The sequence below is a fragment of the Pseudonaja textilis genome, chromosome 11, assembly GCF_049901715.1.
Source record: "Pseudonaja textilis isolate UNSWEBS1 chromosome 11, rPseTex1.2, whole genome shotgun sequence".
Lineage (NCBI taxonomy): Eukaryota > Metazoa > Chordata > Lepidosauria > Squamata > Elapidae > Pseudonaja > Pseudonaja textilis.
In genome coordinates this window covers 5,000,364-5,019,619 of record NC_142000.1, presented here as the reverse complement: position 1 = coordinate 5,019,619, position 19,256 = coordinate 5,000,364, and the positions used below count along the sequence as shown (strand labels likewise).

Genomic DNA, 19,256 nt, shown 5'->3' with positions numbered 1-19,256 from the left:
ACTATGTGACCTGACAACGTTATAACCATTTTTACGTTAATCATAAAGTGGTTACTGGAGTTGTTAAATGGAACACGTGATTGTTAAGCAAATCCATTCTCCCGAATGGGTACCTTTTTTTTTGCCAGAAACCAGGAAAAAGTGCCAGAAATTGGGCAAAACCATTGCAAATTACTGTCACGTGATGGCAAGACCCTGCAATCCAATGTAAGTGCAAACCAGTTGCCAAGCACCGGAAATGCGATTGTGTGACTGCAAGAGGTAGAATAATTGTAACTTTCAAGCTATAGTAGTCAAAAGTAACTTTTAGAGGGGGGTTGTCTGTTGGAACTTCCAACAATCATTCATCAACCTGTTTTTAAGTGAGAACCCCCTGTAAATGTACATCTCCAACATTAGAAAAAACAGCAAGAGAAACGCTTTTAAAAGTCTTATAGCAGAAGAGTCAAGCAGTCATAAAGTGATAAAACATGGTTTTTAGAGCTTTATTGTACAAATATCCATTGAATTGAGTAAGGAAAAAAATGTGATAGATTCTACAGCCTGTAAAAACATAATGGCAGAAATAGACTTCTCTGACGGTGTGTGTATGAAATAGGAAAGACATGTTTGAGCTTAGAGCAGCCCTTTTAACAGATTCAATGTTTTGCTCCGATGTCGAAACAAAACACTCAGAATATAAGTGAGTTTGGCAGTCTCCCTTTAAAAAAAAAACCCAATTCATGAGACATCACTGCACTGCTTACTCATGAATAACTTTCCTATTGTAAACAATTTAAACCAGCGGGATAAACTTACCTGCCAAGTTAGCTGTGGTCTCTCCCCGCCCCCCCCAAATCTCAAATGGTTCTAACTCTTAAAACTATTAACTGTTCTCCTTCACCTCCAATTCTCCTCAAACAGTTTCTGACAGTAAGAAGTGGGTGAAAGCTGTGTCTACAGGGTACTTTATAGGCTAATACACTCTTTAAGATTTTTCATCTTGAAAGATTTTGAAAAGAAAAGAAAAAGACGAAGGCCTTATTTTATTTCGTATCGGGGACAAAACTCCAGAACACCAAGTGTTTCGTTCTAAGCTCCGGACACTTAAAGCAGTCATTTCAGAGCCCAAACATTGATGTTTTTGATACTCCTACTTGAAAAAGACACTGTGGCCCTGGAAGCATTATCATTTTGCTACTGGCCTGTTGTTGTTTTTTTCCTTCCTTCACCCCAGCCCCTTAAAAAAGTCTTATTTAGTAAAAGTTTGTTAGTCATAGCATCATCTTCAATTTTCTTGTTATTAAACCTCCATCTGGAGAGAGGCATTTTTGAAATGGAAAACCGTGCATGTAGTTCTAGACTATAACAGTTCATTTAGTGAACAAGGTTACAACAGCACTGAAAAAAGTGACTTATGACTTTTTTTTTCCACACAATCATTGCAACATCCCCATGGTCACGTGATCAAAATTTGGACACTTGGCAGCTTGATACGTTTTTACAACTGTTGCTGTGTCCTGGGGTCCTTTGCAACCTTTCGACAAGCAAAGAGAAGCTGGAGAATCCAGATTTATTTAACAACCGTGTTACTAACTAAAGAGCTGCAGTGATTCACTTAACAGCGATAGCAAAAAAAGGTTGTAAAATGGGGCAAAATTCACTTAACAAATGTTTCACTTAGCAACAGAAATTTGTGCTCAGCTGTGGTCATAAATTGAAGATTATCTGTATTGAAATCTCACTATTGAAGACAGAAGCTCCTACTGGTAGGTTCAACTTGAAAGAAAGAAAAAAACAAGCACAGCTCCTTTTGCAAATTGTTGTTCACAACTGTTGGGAAACAATTTAATAGGAAACAGGGATTTTATTTCCACCCACAATAAATAAACTGTAATCAGTGCAACACCATACCGCTCTTATTTCAAACTGGTACAATAATTCTTGCGCTGTTTCAAAGTCATTAATGAGTTAAAGGAGGACTTCAGAAACCAGCTATACTTAGATTTGTGGATGTCACGTCATGACCTGATTTTGATAGGCGTCTTTGATAGAGCACCAGAGTTTCGAGGCTTGCATCCTGGTGCCTAAGATAACCTCTTTTTGACCTCTAGATTTTCATCATGTTTTTCCGTGATGAAATTCTAGTTACCGGTAGTGCCCTTGCTATCACACGGATAGATCTGATGTGACACACACTTACGCTCTAGACAAGATACTTTTGAATTTTTTTTTTTTTGCTGAAGAAAGGAAGAAAAAGAAAGAAAGAAAGAAAGAAAGAAAGAAAGAAAGAAAGAAGAAAGAAAGAAAGAAAAAGAAAGGAAGGAAAGAAAGAAAGAAAGAAAAAAAAAGAAAGAAAGAAAGAAAAAAGAAGAAAGAAAGAAAGAAAGAAAGAAAGAAAGAAGCCACCTAGACTGTTTTTGAGGGGAAAAAACAAGTGTCTTAAATGAGGTTAGGTAAAATTGAACAGATGCCTAGCTTCTTTGCTAAGTTTCTCCCTCAATGCTGACCCACCCCCATAAAATGAGTTGGGTGGTGGGGAGAGAGAGATAATACTGGTTATTTTCATTCTGAATCAGCCAAATGAAATACAACTTGTAAAAAGGAATCTGGCATCTCCAAGCCCTGAGGACGTGTATCCACATCCGATAAATTATAAAATAAAAAAAACCTCATATTTTAGAATTCTCTAAACTGAAGACCAGAAAACCTTTCATGATTCTGATAGATTTTACGGGTAACTTTGCTTGGTATAAATAGCACCAGAATTTATGCCTCTAAGCAATGCAATTTTAAAGCGCAACGTCACATGACCATATTGCTTAGTGACAGCAGTTCCAGTAATCCCCAACTACTGTCTTTAAGCGAGGAGCCCACATGATTGTGATTTCCTTCTGGCTTCCCCATTGACTTTGCTCATGGGAAGCTGGCAAGAATCATCACAGATCACATGACAACCAGTTGTAACTTCCAGTCATACAGCACGATTGAAGTGGTTGGTGATCATTAAACAAGGACCGCCTGTATTCAATGACTGAGAATTTTCTTCTCAAATGAAACCTGGAATAACTTAATTCCGTTCCAGCGTGGTCTCGACTCTCCTCTAGTCTGTGAAGAGCCCTAACACATTTTTTACACAGATGTTTCCAGGGTCAGTGTTTATTGTGCCAGCACTTTTAAAAGGATACATTTTTTCAACACAATTGTTATAATCTAAACACTTTGTAATAACTTAAAAGTAAAAGCTGTTACTGTTAAAAACTCTAAGCAGTCCATGCTTATTTCATGGGGTTTTTTTCATTCTTGGTGAGCTTTATTAAATGTACTATATTAGGCAAAATAATATGGATGTTTTGTTTTTTACATAGAACCTAAGATTTGAGAAAAATACAAATCACAAAATGAAACTCTTCGTATTTGAATATCTGCAGGTTTTTTTGTTACCATATTGTAGATATTCGATAGTAAACTTGTAGCTTGAATCTTTATTTTAAAAGTTGGTTGTTGTTTTGCCAGTGTCCTGCTATAATCCTGACAGAATCTTAATTAACATAGTAGCTGAAGTTTTGTCTGTGTTATCAGTCTGATTGCTGTGGTGGTCTGCACAAAATGAGAGGCAGCTCAAAACAGTTCAAAAACACCTTGTTCCAACTTTAAAACAAAATTCAGAATACTGGTGATTTGTTTCTTGTTGTCCTATGATCTGAGCACTTAGAACAATGCTGCCTTCAAGTCTGGACTGTGTTTTTTTTTTAAAAATCATACTGCTTTGCACATTCTTAATTTCTTATATGGTGTGTGATCCTAGCCTCATGTTTGTGGGTTGTGTAGAGAGGGCTCTCCAAATTTGGCATCTTTAAGACTTGTGGACTGCAACTCTCAGTATTCTCCAGCGAGTATGGCTGGCTGAGGAATTCTGAGAGTTGAAGTCCACGGGTCTTAAAATTGTCAAGATTGGAGAGCCCTTGTGTAGGGAAAGTGTCTCTGTGGTTTTATATTTTATTTGGTCCATTTTTGTAGGATTTACCACGATGACATTTTGGTATTAAAAGTTGGAATCTTGCCTTTTATTTTTAAAAAATGATGTTGTAAGGCCATTGTAGGTCACATTAAAAATAAAGATACAGAGAGAGATAATAGTGTGACATGTGTAAAATGTCTGCCTGGATTCATGTTCCTAGACATCATCCTCACTAGGTGTATTTGTTTTCTCACTTTCCAGGTCTACTTAAAAGCACCCATGATCCTTAATGGGGTTTGTGTTATTTGGAAAGGCTGGATAGATCTCCAAAGACTGGACGGCATGGGCTGCCTAGAATTTGATGAGGAGCGAGCACAGGTAAAGAAGAGGGCCACAGGCTTCTCATTCTGTGATTTCACATTCCGTGATTTCAAAACTTCATGCATTTGTATAATACGTTTATAAATTGAGGTTGAAGGAATCATATAAGAGGGTCTCCCAACTTGCTCACTTTAAGACTTGTGGACTTCAGCTCCAGAATTCCTCAGCCAGTCATGCTGGCTGGGGAATTGTGAGAGCTGAAGTCCACAAGTCTTTAAAAGTGGCAAAGTTGGGAGATCCCTGATACAATACACTGAAAACATCAGCAGAGTCATAATAAAGGTTCAGCACCTTTGGATCTGCCTGATTCTTTTTACTTTTTACTTTCGTATTCATTGCTCATAATTTAAATGTCCAAAGGATCTGACTCAAATGTCATTCATCTATTTACAAGAGAAGGAAAGTAAAAATTTACCCATATCTCTTTGGATGATACTGAGTTTATCTGGGTTTAGGCTGGTAAATATTGCTTGATTATGACAGTGTATGCTTTACTGGGTGTTAAATATTTTTCTTATGGTAGGTGATGCTTTGGAGAAAAAACTAAAAAATCCTTATTTGTAAAACTGAATACTAGGGTTTGGATGGCTACAGAGAGCTTTCCGGCCTCTGCACTGACATTGTCCTCTCTCTATCCTTTTTACATCATGAAATGGCAGCTGCTAAGACAATGGCCAGGAACAAGATTCCCAGATGGCGGTTGGTGTTATATTCCATCTGGGCACATTGAAAAGGAATTGTTTTGTACCCAGATAAAAATTGACCCAAAGGGCCCAGTCTGCAACAAGAAAGCAGAATCCAGTATCCAATGGGTGTTGCTTTTCAGTGCAGCTAGCTGAGGCCTTCACTGATGTTTATTGATTAATAGAAGTTGGTATTAAATTAGGCAAAGGCTCACTGATGTTCTTTTACATCATTTCTCAAAATAGCTTAAGGGCTCAGAAAATGCCTTAGGCATAAAAGGCAATTTAATGTTTTTTGGTATCGTCATTTGATTTTTAGATTTAATTTTTAACGTACTCAGAGCATATTAAAATATAGCTGGATTCTCTGGAGCCAAAGCAATGATCAGCTGTAAACAGTTGGAAAATCTGATTGCTTAATGGAATATGAGAAAATGTTATGTGTTTATGTTAACAATTATACATGCAGCTTTTGATTATTAGCAGGGTAAAACATGCTAAAAAGAAAAGATAAATATATTTTTTAGAAATAGTGCAACAGAATTACATGTTGCCGTGTGCGGTTGGACATGTAGTTCCTCAGCACAGAATAGTTAATTGAGAAATGTTAGCAGAAACCTCATAATATTTTTTAAAAAATATACTAGACTTATGCAACAAAAAGCTTTCCAGATTATAAAACTTTTGGAGGAAGATTCTCATGTTTGATTTAAAAATGTCAGGCTGAAATTATAGACACTGATATTCAATAAAGCCTCTGGCAATTGAATAATATCAAGAATTTTACCCAGCTGTAGTACATTTTTCTTCTGATAACAGCCAGGTATTATCTGGTGCGATACACAAGGGTTATAAAGAGATGATGCCAAGATAACACCTTTTTAAAATGTCATAACAACACTCAGAGCAGGCATATTTCTTAATTTTGCTAAGATGCAAATCAGGAGTGATTTCCTCACACATATACAGGCTGTAAATTATTTCCTATGTTTCATTGCCTGCATGACTAGACAGGCACCCTTTAAGAATCTACACGTGGCCATTATAACAGTAGAGGAATTAAGCTGTCGTGAATGAAAGCCAATGTATATGTCCCAGGATAATGTTGCGGGAACCAATGTGAGTCAGTCACTGGGACCAGAGGTTTGTTCTCCCAGACTAATGCTGGAGCCCATCCTCAGGGAACGTCTCAATCTGCAGGATGGGTGCACCGGCCTGTGGTTCTATGTTGAGAAGTTCTAAGAATGGGCTCCAGCACAAGTCTGGAAGCTCGGAAGAACAAACCTCTGGTCCCAGTGACCAACTCAGATTGAATTGAGCTACACCCATACCGTTTTACAAACACCCATTTTGAAGAAATAAAGTGTTTAACGAGGGGGCAGGTGTGCCATTTTAAAATGCTTCATTTGTTTATCAAGGCAACACTGAGTCTGAAACAAGAGATATATAAACAGCCACAGGGCTGCATTAACAGTATCTCACTTATCAGTTGTATGCTCTGTTTCACGATGCATCATTCGGTTCTCCCACAAAATATAGAATCCGGCCAGGTGACAGCTCCAGTCAAACAAGTGTTTGATTCCAATGTGAGTAAGACTGCTTTTTTTCTTCCTGACTCTGGTTTCTGGTTGGTAGCAGGAAGATGCATTAGCACAGCAGGCTTTTGAAGAAGCTCGGAGAAGAACTCGAGAATTTGAAGACAGAGATAGGTCTCATCGGGAGGAAATGGAGGTGAGAGTCTCACAGCTGCTGTCAGTTACTGGTTAGTACTCTACCAAACATCTCGATTTTTTTTTTTTTTACAATGTTTGATATTTCAGGGTTGTGATTTTGAGAACTGTTCAAGTGAAGATTAGCGCATAAATTTATTTTAAAATGCTTATCTATTAAAACAAGTTTTTAACATGGAATATTGCTGATCTCATAGTCCCAAGGTTAGTTAATTGTTTGAATTCTGTTTTGAATTATTTGTGGCATGGTTAATTCCTGATGTCTGCTATAATATTCTGTGACGCACAAGGGACAGCATACTGTAGAATTCTCCATTGAATTATAGAATTCTCCATTGAATTATATGTCATAATTTAATTATGACATTAAATTTTGTCATATTTAATGACAAAACTATCTTTGGTGACATTTGAACAAATAACAAATATTACGATGTACAGGTAGTCCTTGAATAATGACCACAGTTGAACCTAAAATTTCTGTTACTAACTGAAAGATTTCTTAAGTGAATTTTGCTCTACTTTACTGTCTTTTTTACCACCATTGTTAAGTGAATCGCGGCATTTGTTAAGTTAGTAACACGGTTATTAAGTGAATCCAACTTCCCTATTGACTTTGCTTGCAAGAAGTTCTCAAAAGTTGATCCCATGACCCTAGGACAGTGCAGCAGTCATAAATGTGAACCCGTTGCCAAGCCCTTGGAGATGCTACAGTGGTCGTAAGGGTGAAAAACAGTCCTATCTCACTTTTTTTCAGTGCCACTGTAACTTTGAACGGTCACTATACAAACTGTAAGTCAAGGTCTACCTGTATTTACAATTCCTTGGTTTTTCTGCTGGCACAAGCAACTTAAAAGGGCAGATGGGATGTGTGTAAGAGAATCCTATAAGATAGGGGTATGTGTATAAAATGGGGGAAATTTTGTTTCAACCCCAGAATAAAACTGTTGTGCTCTAGATCAGAGGTGTCCAAACCGTGGCAGCTTTAAGCCTGGAGGACTTTAACTTCCACAAATTCTGGGAGTTGAAGTTCTCCAGGCTTAAAGTTGCCCCGGTTGGAGACCCCTGCTCTGGACTTAGGACAGAACTAAGGCCCCAAATGCTTTGGTTCCTCTGGGTTTCCAAATGGGGAAGTAGAGAGAGAGAGAGAGACTCCTGCATATTATGTTCTCACTTCTTGCTCCCAGCATGATTCCTTCCATCCGTGTGCCCACCCCGTTTTCTCAGGACTATTACTCCCCGCGCCTTCAACTCCCCTCACTGCAGGCCTGCCTTCCCCTGTCCTCAACTATTCCTCCTCTTCCCCTCCTCACAAATAGTCCCATTTCATTGCACGTACACATCAGGATATCTGAAGGGTACATGTTTCCGTTTGAGCATGAAACTATCTGAAACTAGCTCTTGCAAAAAGAGCTAAAAGCAATTCGTGCACAGAAGTAACTTTCAAGCAGCATTTTCAACCCTGGCAATTTTAAGGTATGTGGACAACAGCTCCCAGAATTCCCCAGCCAGCACGTTGGCTGAGGAATTCTAGGAGTTGACGTCCACATGTTGTAGAGTTTCTAAGGTTGAGAAACATTTTCCTAAAACCAACTCAGGTGTTTTGATTCCTGAACCCCAGCAGTTTTTTCATAGTTAATATAAACGCCAGGATATTTTGTTCTTGCAAATATATTTAAGAAAAAAAGATGTAACCATTCTCCAAAAAGTAGATCTGATCATTCTCCAAAAAAAAAAAAAAAATGCCCTCCCCAAAAGTAAAAGAGAACTGATTGTTCTCTCCCACTGAGAACAAAAAAGCTTAAATCTTGAAGTTTATATATAGAATTTGGTTTCAGAAACCATAAGACACCATTCCTTTCCTGCTGCAATGAAAGATGGGAACAGGATGGAGACACACAGTGGAATAATCCCACTTGGCTTTGATGAGGGGCTTAGTGAGTCAGTGCAGTGGTGAAAATGTTTGCAGAATGTATGGAAGATCTGTGCGTAATTCACCATCCCCATCGTCTTTGCTAAACCGTTTAAAAATCCCTCCGAGTAGTAGTTCAGTTCACTAATTTTTTATATACATGCATATATGCCTCACCACCTTGTCCTGTCAGCGAAATTGGGTCACCCACGTAAGGGAACTAATTTTACAGCCTCTTTTGTGGCTGTCGCTAAGTGAATCACCACGGTTGTTAAGCAAACGCTGCTATCATCAAGCAAACCAGTAGTTTGCTAAGACTTTTGCCCAAAACTGAAATTAAATGCCAGTTTTCCACAAAAACATCGACAGACAGTTGTATGACGGGGACGCTGCAAATGGTCATAAGTGGCCTAATTGCTGAGCAACAGAGTGTAGTCATGTGCTAAGTACATGCAGGGAGGTCCATCGTAACTTTGAAGGGTCGCTAAGTAACTGGTTGTAACTCAAAGTCTAGCTGTACTACTTTCATCCTAAAGATACAGATAGTCATCAGGTTACGACTGGTTGGCCAGCGATCATTCAAAGTTACGATCACACTGAAGAGGGGGTCTTATGTCCAGGCCTTGGAGTTGCAGCTGTCATATGACCAAGACCTTTTCCCCGTGGTCACATGACCCTGATTCAGGTGCTGGGCAACTGGCGCGCAGTTGCGAAAGTTGCGGCATCCCAGGGTCATGCCAGCCTCCCACCAGCAAAGTCAATGGGGAAGCTGGCAGGAAGTCCCAAGTCACTCCCAGCCCCACCGCGTTTTCCGTAGTGCCCTCCTGTTTTACCTCCCACCTGCACCCCATAACTCTCCCTTGCTGAATTCCTGCTTCTTCCCAAATCACAGTCGGGTGCAATCCTTGATTAATAACCCGTGCAGCCCTTGCTGCCATTCTTTATGACCGCATTACTTAGCGATGGAAATTCTGGTTGTGACTGCTGTCATAACCTAAGGACTACCAGAGCAATAACGTCATCTTGCAAATCTGAATGTATTTCCCCCTCTCCCTCTCTTTATCTACTAGAGACAGTCACGCTTGAGATGCTTTCTCAAATTACGTTTTTGTCCTGAACTCAGACTTCTTTTATCTGTTATCTTTGGTTGCAGCTCTTCCTCCTGTCCCTCCAGATTATTCCCTCTGCCCACGACACCGTCTTAGGGATTGCCCACATATCTTGAGTTATTTTTCTGCGAAAGCTTTGCTTGTCTTTTTGATTTGGGGGGTGGGGTATGCTAATTTAAAGAGGGGGCATCTTGCCAAAATCCATCTGTACACCACAAGTGGAAGCCCTGCACTAAACGCCGTTTGTTAGTTCCAGGATAAAAAGCCATCATTTAGAAGTAAGAGACCAGTTAAGCAGTTTTACCATTTTCATTTTCCTCAGTTTATGCATTTCAAATTCCATAATCACAGAATATTTGAAAAGATTCAAAAGGCTGCCTTGAATTTTAGCTCTGTTCTCAAGGATCATGCAGAAGATAAGGGCTGTTGTCTAAAACTGAAGTTTGAGCTGTCTGTTTTTCAGATTGCGAGGTTACTGGAGCACGTACAATTAGAATACTTAAAGATTAAAAGTCTCATTGTTACAAATGTACATATAGGATTGCTGCACAGTCTGCACAAAAGTTTCTTTTATATTAAAAAAAAAAAAGCCCATGTGTAGTTTAAATTACTTTAATAGATACCACATTTGAGCTCAATAAAAAGGGAAATCCCTGCTCTCTTTGGTCCGCCACTCCTCAAAAGAGGCGCCAGCGCTTCGGAAGTCTTCATCCAACTCTTAGCAGCATATGAAAATGATCACAGATTGTATTCTTTATTTATACAATTTCTTCCCTGTAAAAGATTTTTATTTGCTTTAGTCTTCTTCTGCATGTGCAAAAACTTAAGAACTCTTCTTTCCTAAAACATCCGCAGGGTCCTTATTTTAGCCTCCAAAACTGTCTTCAGTTTTGAAGGCTAGGAATGAATCTCGTTCTTAGACACATCGTAGCTACCCCAGAGTGACACTTGCTTAAATGAAAGACTTCATTAATATTCCCATAAGCAACATTTATATGCACATCAAATGCGTCGTTTTAGCAAAGTCAAGTTTGAGAATAAGATATAAAACAGAGAAAGAGAATATTTAGCCAATTTAAACATAATTTGAAAAAGAAAACCTTTTCTAATTTTGGCTCAGCAATTAAAACAGTTTTATTGGACAGTTAAATGATCTATACCTTATGGAAACCTCAATAACATTTTGGGGGGGGATGCTATTTTTAGCACAAGACGCTGCCATTAAATATACCACTGGATTTTAAGAGAAGCCATCTTCTGGAAATAACTCTTAATAAATCAGAATTGCAGTGATCTTTAAAGCAAGTAAGAGAAAGTTCTAAAAGCTTACTACACACGCAGTAGCAGGCTTTGAAATGAAAAGGAACAGCGGCAGTTGGAAGACAGGAGCTAGAGTTGTAGTCACAGCCAGGAGACAAAAGATTCATGTGGATTGATGCGGCATACCATGTGGAAACATCTGGAAAATATTACCTACAAAATGTCTTTTTATGTATGGAAAGTAAAGTGTGTTTTCCTGTCTGACTATTTTAAAGTCTTAATGATGTTTCAGAGTAAAGAAATGCATGCAATGTAACATTTAATGAGTGCCTTTTTACAGGGGTTATTATCACCTTAATTTTCATGCAACTGGGAACCTAATGCTTTTATTAGAATTTAAAGTACACTTTCCCTAGCTTATTACTCTTCCTTATTGACCAGAGAAGCAAAGCAAGCATTCCCAACGTCAGCATCTGAGCATATATCGTCTTAATGCCGGTCCTTGTACTATTTGTTCTTATCTCCCCCTGGGCAGTGAGCTGCAGAAGCTAAGATAGATAAAGCTGCCTGCTTCGCTTATCCCATTTGTACAACCCAGCGAGACATATAAATCAGTTGAAATAAGAACATCACAAGGATTTTGTTTGCTGGATACATTTTAATACCCCCAACAAGAGATTGCTATTGTGCTGTTGTTGTTGCTATTCTTGTAGTAGCTTTGTCTCACCACAAGTCCTACCACATAATGGGGATTTTACAAAAGATGCTGTTTTGCCTTGTGGGAAGACAAATATACTTGGATTAAGCTTCCAAAAAATGCATGTATCAACCTTTTACAGCACTCTAGAAATTAGAATTCTGCTTAGTTCAAGCAGTTCTGTATTGAAGCAAGACTCCTCTGTGTGGTAAGCTTTTAAATTGTGTAGTCTAGAGGCAAGAAAAATGTTGCCTTGACTATAAATATAAGAAAAATATTATGTCTTACTCTTTGGTTGATGGGTTTCTATAGAAAACAGGGAAGGGGAAGTGACATTTAATATCAAGCTATATGGTCATGGAAAAAATTGCTTTGCATGTTTTGAAATACTGAACTCAACATTTAATTGAGGCTCTGATAGCATTTGTTTATTTAAGAGACGTTTAGCCTGTTTTTCAGGACACCAAGTCTTACCAAAGAAGCTTGTAAGATTATAAGAAAATACAATTACAGTAAAAACCAAAAGCTTTTCCTTGAAAAAGTAACATGAAACTCCAAACTATGGGCAATTTCTCAACTGAAAACTGAATCCTTGGCACATTAATTCATTTTTCTCAGCTGGACAAATCTTTATATGCCTTTTGAAAGTCTATTGCAGGTCTTAGCTTCTTCAGGATTTTTTTTCTATTAGGAAAAAAAATGCTTTTATTTGAAAAAGACAGTTCATGTTAATAGTGATGCTATAAATATATAATCACTATTGATCCCTGTCAGTCAGGGATTCACTGTTGATCAGCCCCTTTTAACCTGCATTGACTGAACAAAACAATATACTGTATAACAGGATTGCTTGACTTGCAAATATTATTTGCTCTCTGCTACATACAACACAGATTCTAAGCAAAAAGAAAGCGGTTTTCTTAGCAGTTAAATCTTGTAGCTGCCTTGCTACTGGTTTTGTTTCGCTGGTGTTTTCACATCGCAGTCCAATGTCTTCTTCAATAAAATGGCCATAAATACTTCTGTGGACATTGAAATAACTCTTCCGATTGTTGTGTTTTTTTCTCTCTCTTTGAAACTCACAAATCAGAACCTAATTCTGAAGTATAAGGGAGAAGGCACTTTCGACAGTCAATATTGTGTATGCATAGATGTGCAGAGGGTATATCTAATTTAGGTCACCTTGTCTTTCTTTAAAAAGGGGGGAAAAATTATGTTAACATTTAACATCATATCTATTATTTGCTTGTTGGCTTGCATTATACGCACCAGATGTGAAAGGGACAACCAATCTTCCATTTATTAATGTTGTAGTACAGGCTTGGCCATTTTTAACATACTATCAAAGATATTCATATGCAAACTGAGAAAATATTTCTGCCTTTCCTGGGTTGTGGCAGTAAATTTTAGAACCCCCTTTAGAATGCAATTTGTACAAGAAAAGATTAGAACCCAGAGAACCCCTTAAGGATTTCCTGGTCTTTTCAGTTCTAAGCTGAATTTCAACCAGCCAGACCATAAGAGAATCATTGTCTGGAAAGATTATTGTGGGATGACTCCTTAGCCATCAACTTGGTTAATTGAAAATGGTGAACTATTGGCACTTTTCAGGGTGTTCTTGAGTAAGCAAGGAGCTGTATATAGGTTGATGTTTAATAACAACAATGATGATAATAATGATACAGTAACTTTTAAAGTAAGCTTTAAGATACAGGCTTGTAATTCTCTTTGCCATAAAAACTGATATAGTAATACCTAGATTGCCTAGGTTCAAGATAGATAGATAGATAGATAGATAGATAGATAGATAGATAGATAGATAGATAGTCGTTAAATGAATCACTGCAGTAACAGGGTTATTAAGTGAATCTGGCTTCCCCATTAAATTTGCTTGTCAGAAGAATCTCAAAAGAGGATCACATGGTCCCAGGATGCAGCAACTGTCATAAATATGATCCGGTTGCCAAGCATCCAAATTTTGATCACATGACCACAGGAATGGCTGCACCAGTCGTAAGTCTGAAAAATGGTCATAAGTGATTTTTTTCTGTGCCATTGTAACTTCGAATGGTCACTCAATGAATGGCTGTAAGGCTGTCATTAAATATTCTCTTTTCAAAGGTGGCAATAAAACAAGATGATTATAGCGTCTCATGATGGTAACAGAAAAAGATGGAAGCTTTGAAGTGGAAAATTCCAACGTTAGGAAAGTCTGGAGTTAGTGGAGACTAAATCAGGGTGAAAGTGAAAAAGCAGATCTCTGGCACAAAAGTTTTCTTGCCCGGGCTATCTAACTCTGTAAAATATAGGAACCGTCTCTGCAAAAGAAGAGAAGAGATGCCTAGATAAACATGTAAATCTAGAATTGGGTATTTTAAAACCTTCCGTTTTGGGCACTGACTCAGCATTGTGAGCCCAAGACCATCCATCATTCTGTTTTTGGTTTGTTAGTTGTCCTGGTGGTGGTTTCAAATGTCATCTTAAACATTTTGAATTGATTTTCAACATTCTATTATCCCTAATTTCTGTTCCATCCCTTCTTTTTGTCCCCTTGGTCTCATCTAGGCAAGAAGACAACAAGACCCTAGTCCTGGATCAAACCTGGGAAGTGGTGATGATCTCAAACTGCGTTGAGAGGCAGTGCTGCGCTTTTTAAACTTGGCAAATTATGGAATAAAAAGACCAGAAACTGTGATGATTGCATATATATATATATATATATATATATATATATATATATGGATATCTAACCTTTTCCCTGATCTGCGGCAGCCAAAGTATCATGTCCTGCCATGGTTTGCACTATGTTTGTGTTGCATTACTTGTGTTCCTGTTCTTTATGCATGTCGCCAGTGGGAATTTGAGATTCTTGTTTTTTCTATGCAAGCTTATGATTTCTTGGCACTATTTTAGCAAAGAGAGAACTTTACGCAGCCATAAAAACGTTCCTCAGCTGACACTTGTTCATTTCAGGATGGGTCCAAATAAATTTTTGTGAGTTCTTTAAAAACCAAAACTTTCTAAACTAATTTTATATGAGATGTTGGAAATTTGTCATAGTGTTCTTGCTTTTGACACACACTCTTTGTCGTTGTCTCTTTTTGCACTTTTTTTATCAACTTGCAAAAGACTTTACCCTTTTACATGATGCAGCCTGAACCAAGTAAGACAAGTGTTGGTTGATTTACTGAATTACATGGTTTTATTTTTAAAAGTACGTTAGCATCCTATTATTTTAGTTTACATTTCCAGTGGCAAAATGTTTAAAGGAATCTTAACCTGTCAGCACCATCTGCTGTAAATTGAATTCTGAGATTGTACTTCTGAAATCAAGACATTTAAGCAATGGTTCAGTGTGTACAAAATCTCATGCTGGTTTCAAGGTTCCTTTGTGTGTGTGTGTGTGTGTGTGTGTGTGTGTGTGTGTGTGTACGCGTGTGTTTATTTTCCATTGATTCAATATTTTCCAATGGGATTAAGCTTTTGGGTAACATTAATCAATATTCACTTTGCCCTTCTTCCATTTATTACTCAAGAAGTATTCTCTGCTTTATGTTGTATCTAGTAGTTTTGCTCTGTTTATCTAAGCAATCCACTTGAACTACCTGCTTGCAATATTCATTTAGACTTTTAGAGGGAGTAGATAGTGGTCATTGGCAGAAGAGTGGATACTCCTTCTAGGTTGAATCACGGTTGTCTGGTTTTCAGTTTTTCCAGTCTGCCGTCCACATAAAAGCCAAGGCAAAATGCAAGGGCGGGATTTTGCCTGCTTACGTTTTGCAACATTAACGTGCCTCCTTGGTCTTTCGACATTTTTAGCCAACAAATAAAGGGCCTATTTTGTTCATCATTGGGTAATGCAGCAGTTGGTGTTTCTCATTAATTTTGGAACCCTGTCCCACTCCTCAGAAAGCCCATCAAACACCCTCCAAGGACTTTAGAGCATGAATGAGCGGGCAAGAAGGTAAGCTAGCCAAGATGTCCACTGGCCACAAACTGGGAATTTGAGGTCTTCCGACTTCAGGGCTTCCTGCTTTTTAAAAATTGACATGGCACCATTCCAAGTTGTGTATGTTGGTTGGGCAGATGAATGCTGTGACCAGCTATGGGTCCAATCAGTAACTCAGCATACAAATGGTACTCTTCCTGGGGAAAGTCAAGGAGAGTTATGTCAAAAAAACAACAACAACCCAACAACTTGGTGCTCGTTCTAAGATCTCTTACAGGGTTCGGAGGGTGAGCTGGTGGCTAGGGAGGTAGAGCCCAAATAAACCCACAGGATGGGAGGCAGCAGGATCCAAGTCAGAAAGGCTGGGGGCCTTTGCAGCAAGGAAAGGAATCGACCCAAAAGAAATGGCCTTTGCAGCTACAACCACCCCCTGACAGATTTCTCCAAGCTGGCTGTTAAGGCTACACATCATTTGAACCTCAGGATTTTAAAGTTCTACTTACTGACTTTAATAATGATATAACTGCAATCATCTCATCTAATTATTTCTTATCAGTTATTTTTTTTTTTGTTTGCATTTATATTTCTACTGTTTTGTATATAATCCTCTTCTCCAAAATATTCTACTGATCCCAGAAGAATGAATAAGATGCATTATTTTTTTTTAATAATGGGAGCTGAATTAGAAACAACTGCAAATTTATGTTAATAGCTGGTGAAATTCCCCATATGTGTCAACCCTGGATTTTATCTTTACTCTAACGGTTGATTGTTGGTACTGTTCCCACATAGATCTCTAAGCAGATCATTGTCACACTTCTTTTTATTAATTTTGATACTTTTTTTCAGTGTTTTTTATATTTTCCTTAAGAAATAAGGCTTCAAAGAGTTTCTAGCTGCTGTTATCATCCATAATGTTCTGTTCCCTTTTATTTGCAAATAGCATGATGTTACCTGGTTGTTTCCAATATGGTTTGAGGGAGGAAAAAAAAACCTTAGGTATGCAAACTATATTATTGCATATTAACCTTTGTATGTAAATATTTTTATCCTGTTCCTTAGAACCATGCTACTTATGGTCAGTTCCATTGATCACATTGGTTTAATAAGGTGGGATATATAAAGGGGATTTGCCATACTTTCAGGCAGTTCATGATAGAATCAATTAAATCAAGACACCTAAAATTGATCATAGTTTTCAATTTCCAATTGTTTAGAGAATAAAGTAAATTATGAAAAACATCAGAATTTTGCAGTCTAATTTCTCCTTGACCTGAAGTTCATTTTTTAATTCGGATTACACATGAAGCTATGGTTAATTAGGAATTTTCTGATTTAATGCCTTGTGATGCAAAGGTTTATTAAACCAAGGTATGATTGTCAGAAGAGGCCTCTATATCTTAATGCTGGCATTAAGATCAACAAGTATTTTCCTTCGCTATTTTGTGCAAGCCTATTGAACTTAAACATTAAGTTATTGATGCAATTTGATATTTTCATAATTTCTATTTAAACAGAAGTTGCATCATCTTCATAGAACATCTTTTAAGAGTTGCCTTAAAGCATCAACATTGCTTTTGCTGTCTTTTTCTCTGTCATGTTCATAATAAACTTCTGTGTAGTGAAACCAAGTGGCTGTTTATTTCTTTGTAACCATATTCTGAAGCAATGCAGGCAGTCATAAGATCTGGCAACAGAGGACTGGCTGACTTCTTAAAAAAGAAATATTTCTAAGCAATATCCGAAGTGTGATCGTTATTTTGTTTCTTTTTGGATAGATTTCTTAGTATAAAGTTGAAAAATTAGAAATGTCAGTTTTTGCTTAAGTCATCCGTAATACCTCATACTATTTTTTTCCCCCATTGGTTTCTGGAACATAGAGAAATTAGTTCTGAAATTCATTTCCAAAACTAAACATCAGTTCAATGAAACTTTTCCAATGCATGTTTTCCCAGAAAAGTTTGCAATACCTACTGTTTAAATTTTTAAAATGTAATATAATTTAAACTATATGGTCTCTTAAGGTTTAATTAAAATACTTCTCTTGCAAGCTCAATAGAAAGCTATTGTTAAAACAGACCAGAGAATACAAACACTTGAGTGTTTTCCAGAGCTGTTAGACAACCAATTATCACATTAAACAAGAGGAAAACCTTCTACGCACCAATTCCACCCATGCTTTTTACAATTTTGTAAACAACAAAAGACTCAAGGTCCATCCCTCCCCTGAAAGGACAAGACTGCAATGATGACACCATTAAAACCAACATCTTTAACACATTCTTTGGCTCAGTATTTGTAAACAGCAATGGATCAAGCCCAGTACTTCCTAGTCAAACCACAGACAACTACAATGATCTAATACATATCGATTTTACAGAAGACAATGTTGAAAAAGCACTGTGCAATCTAAAACCATCCCTATCTATTGGACCGGACAGAATATGTGCCTACTTCTTAAAAAAGCTATCCACTGCCATAGCAGAACCTCTAAGCATAATATTTGAAAAATCTTTCAGGACCAGCTCCTTGCCAAAACTATGGTCACAAGCCACGATCACCCCCATCTTCAAAAAGGGAGACCCCAGCCTAGTTGAAAATTACAGACCTGTAAAGTCATGGAATCAATTTTTAACCAATCCATTATTCTCCACTTAGAGACAAAAAAACCTACTCTCTAATAAACAATTTGGTTTCAGAAAAAAACTATCCTGTAATGTGCAACTCTTACACTGCAAAAACATACGGACTACACAACTCGATCAGGGCAAAGCAATAGATGCAATCTACATAGACTTCTGTAAAGCCTTTGATTCAGTGGTGCATGACAAACTACTAAAAATAAAATCTTATGGTATCTCTGGAAAATTGCATAACTGGATAGAAGCATTCCTGTCAAACAGACAACAAATGGTCAAAATTGGGAGTGTCCTATCAAATTCTGTACCTGTCAACAGTGGTGTCCCCCAAGGCAGTGTTCTAGGACCAACTCTTTTCATACTCTACATAAATGACCTCTGTGATCACATTAAGAGCAACTGCGTTCTCTTCGCTGATGATGTAAAGCTGTTCAATACCACAGTTCTCCCTTCAAAAAGAACTTGACTATGTATCAGAATGGTCAAACAAATGGCAACTTCAAATCTCAACAAATAAATGCTCTGTCTTACATATTGGCAAAAAAAATCAGGAAATAAAATACAAGCTGAATAGTCAAGATCTTGTTGATGATCTAAGCTCTGTAAAGGACCTTGGAATACTCATCTCTAATGATCTAAGTGCTAGAGACCACTGTAACTACATAGCCAAAAAAAGAGTTGTTAACCTAATCCTACGTAGCTTTTTCTCTGGTAATAACACGCTACTAACTAGAGCATACAAAACATTTGCTAGACCAATACTCGAATACAGCTCACCAGTCTGGAACCCACATTACGTATCTGATATTAACACAGTTGAGAAAGTCCAGAAATATTTCACAAGAAGAGTTCTCCACTCTACTCGTTGCAGAATACCTTATGCCACCAGACTCGAAATTCTAGACCTAGAAAACCAAGAACTACGCCATCTTCAGTCTGATGTAAGTATGGTATAT

The 19,256-nt window shown here is 37.7% G+C and overlaps 1 protein-coding gene across 4 annotated transcripts in view; it reads left to right on the top strand.

Moving 5' to 3' along the window:
• CBFB (core-binding factor subunit beta) overlaps window positions 1-17,288 on the top strand; it is a 35,794-nt gene extending 18,506 nt beyond the window's left edge. Inside the window, exons 4-6 of one of the 4 annotated variants that reach the window (XM_026714357.2) lie at window positions 4,202-4,318; window positions 6,640-6,766; window positions 14,278-17,288. In XM_026714357.2, the coding sequence (XP_026570142.1) occupies window positions 4,202-4,318; window positions 6,640-6,766; window positions 14,278-14,300 (267 nt within the window). In that variant the 3' untranslated portion in view covers window positions 14,301-17,288. The remainder of the gene's footprint in view (window positions 1-4,201; window positions 4,319-6,639; window positions 6,767-14,277) is intronic. The other 3 variants (XM_026714355.2, XM_026714356.2, XM_026714358.2) reach the window with 3 other exon arrangements.
• The last annotated feature ends 1,968 nt before the right edge of the window (window positions 17,289-19,256 follow it).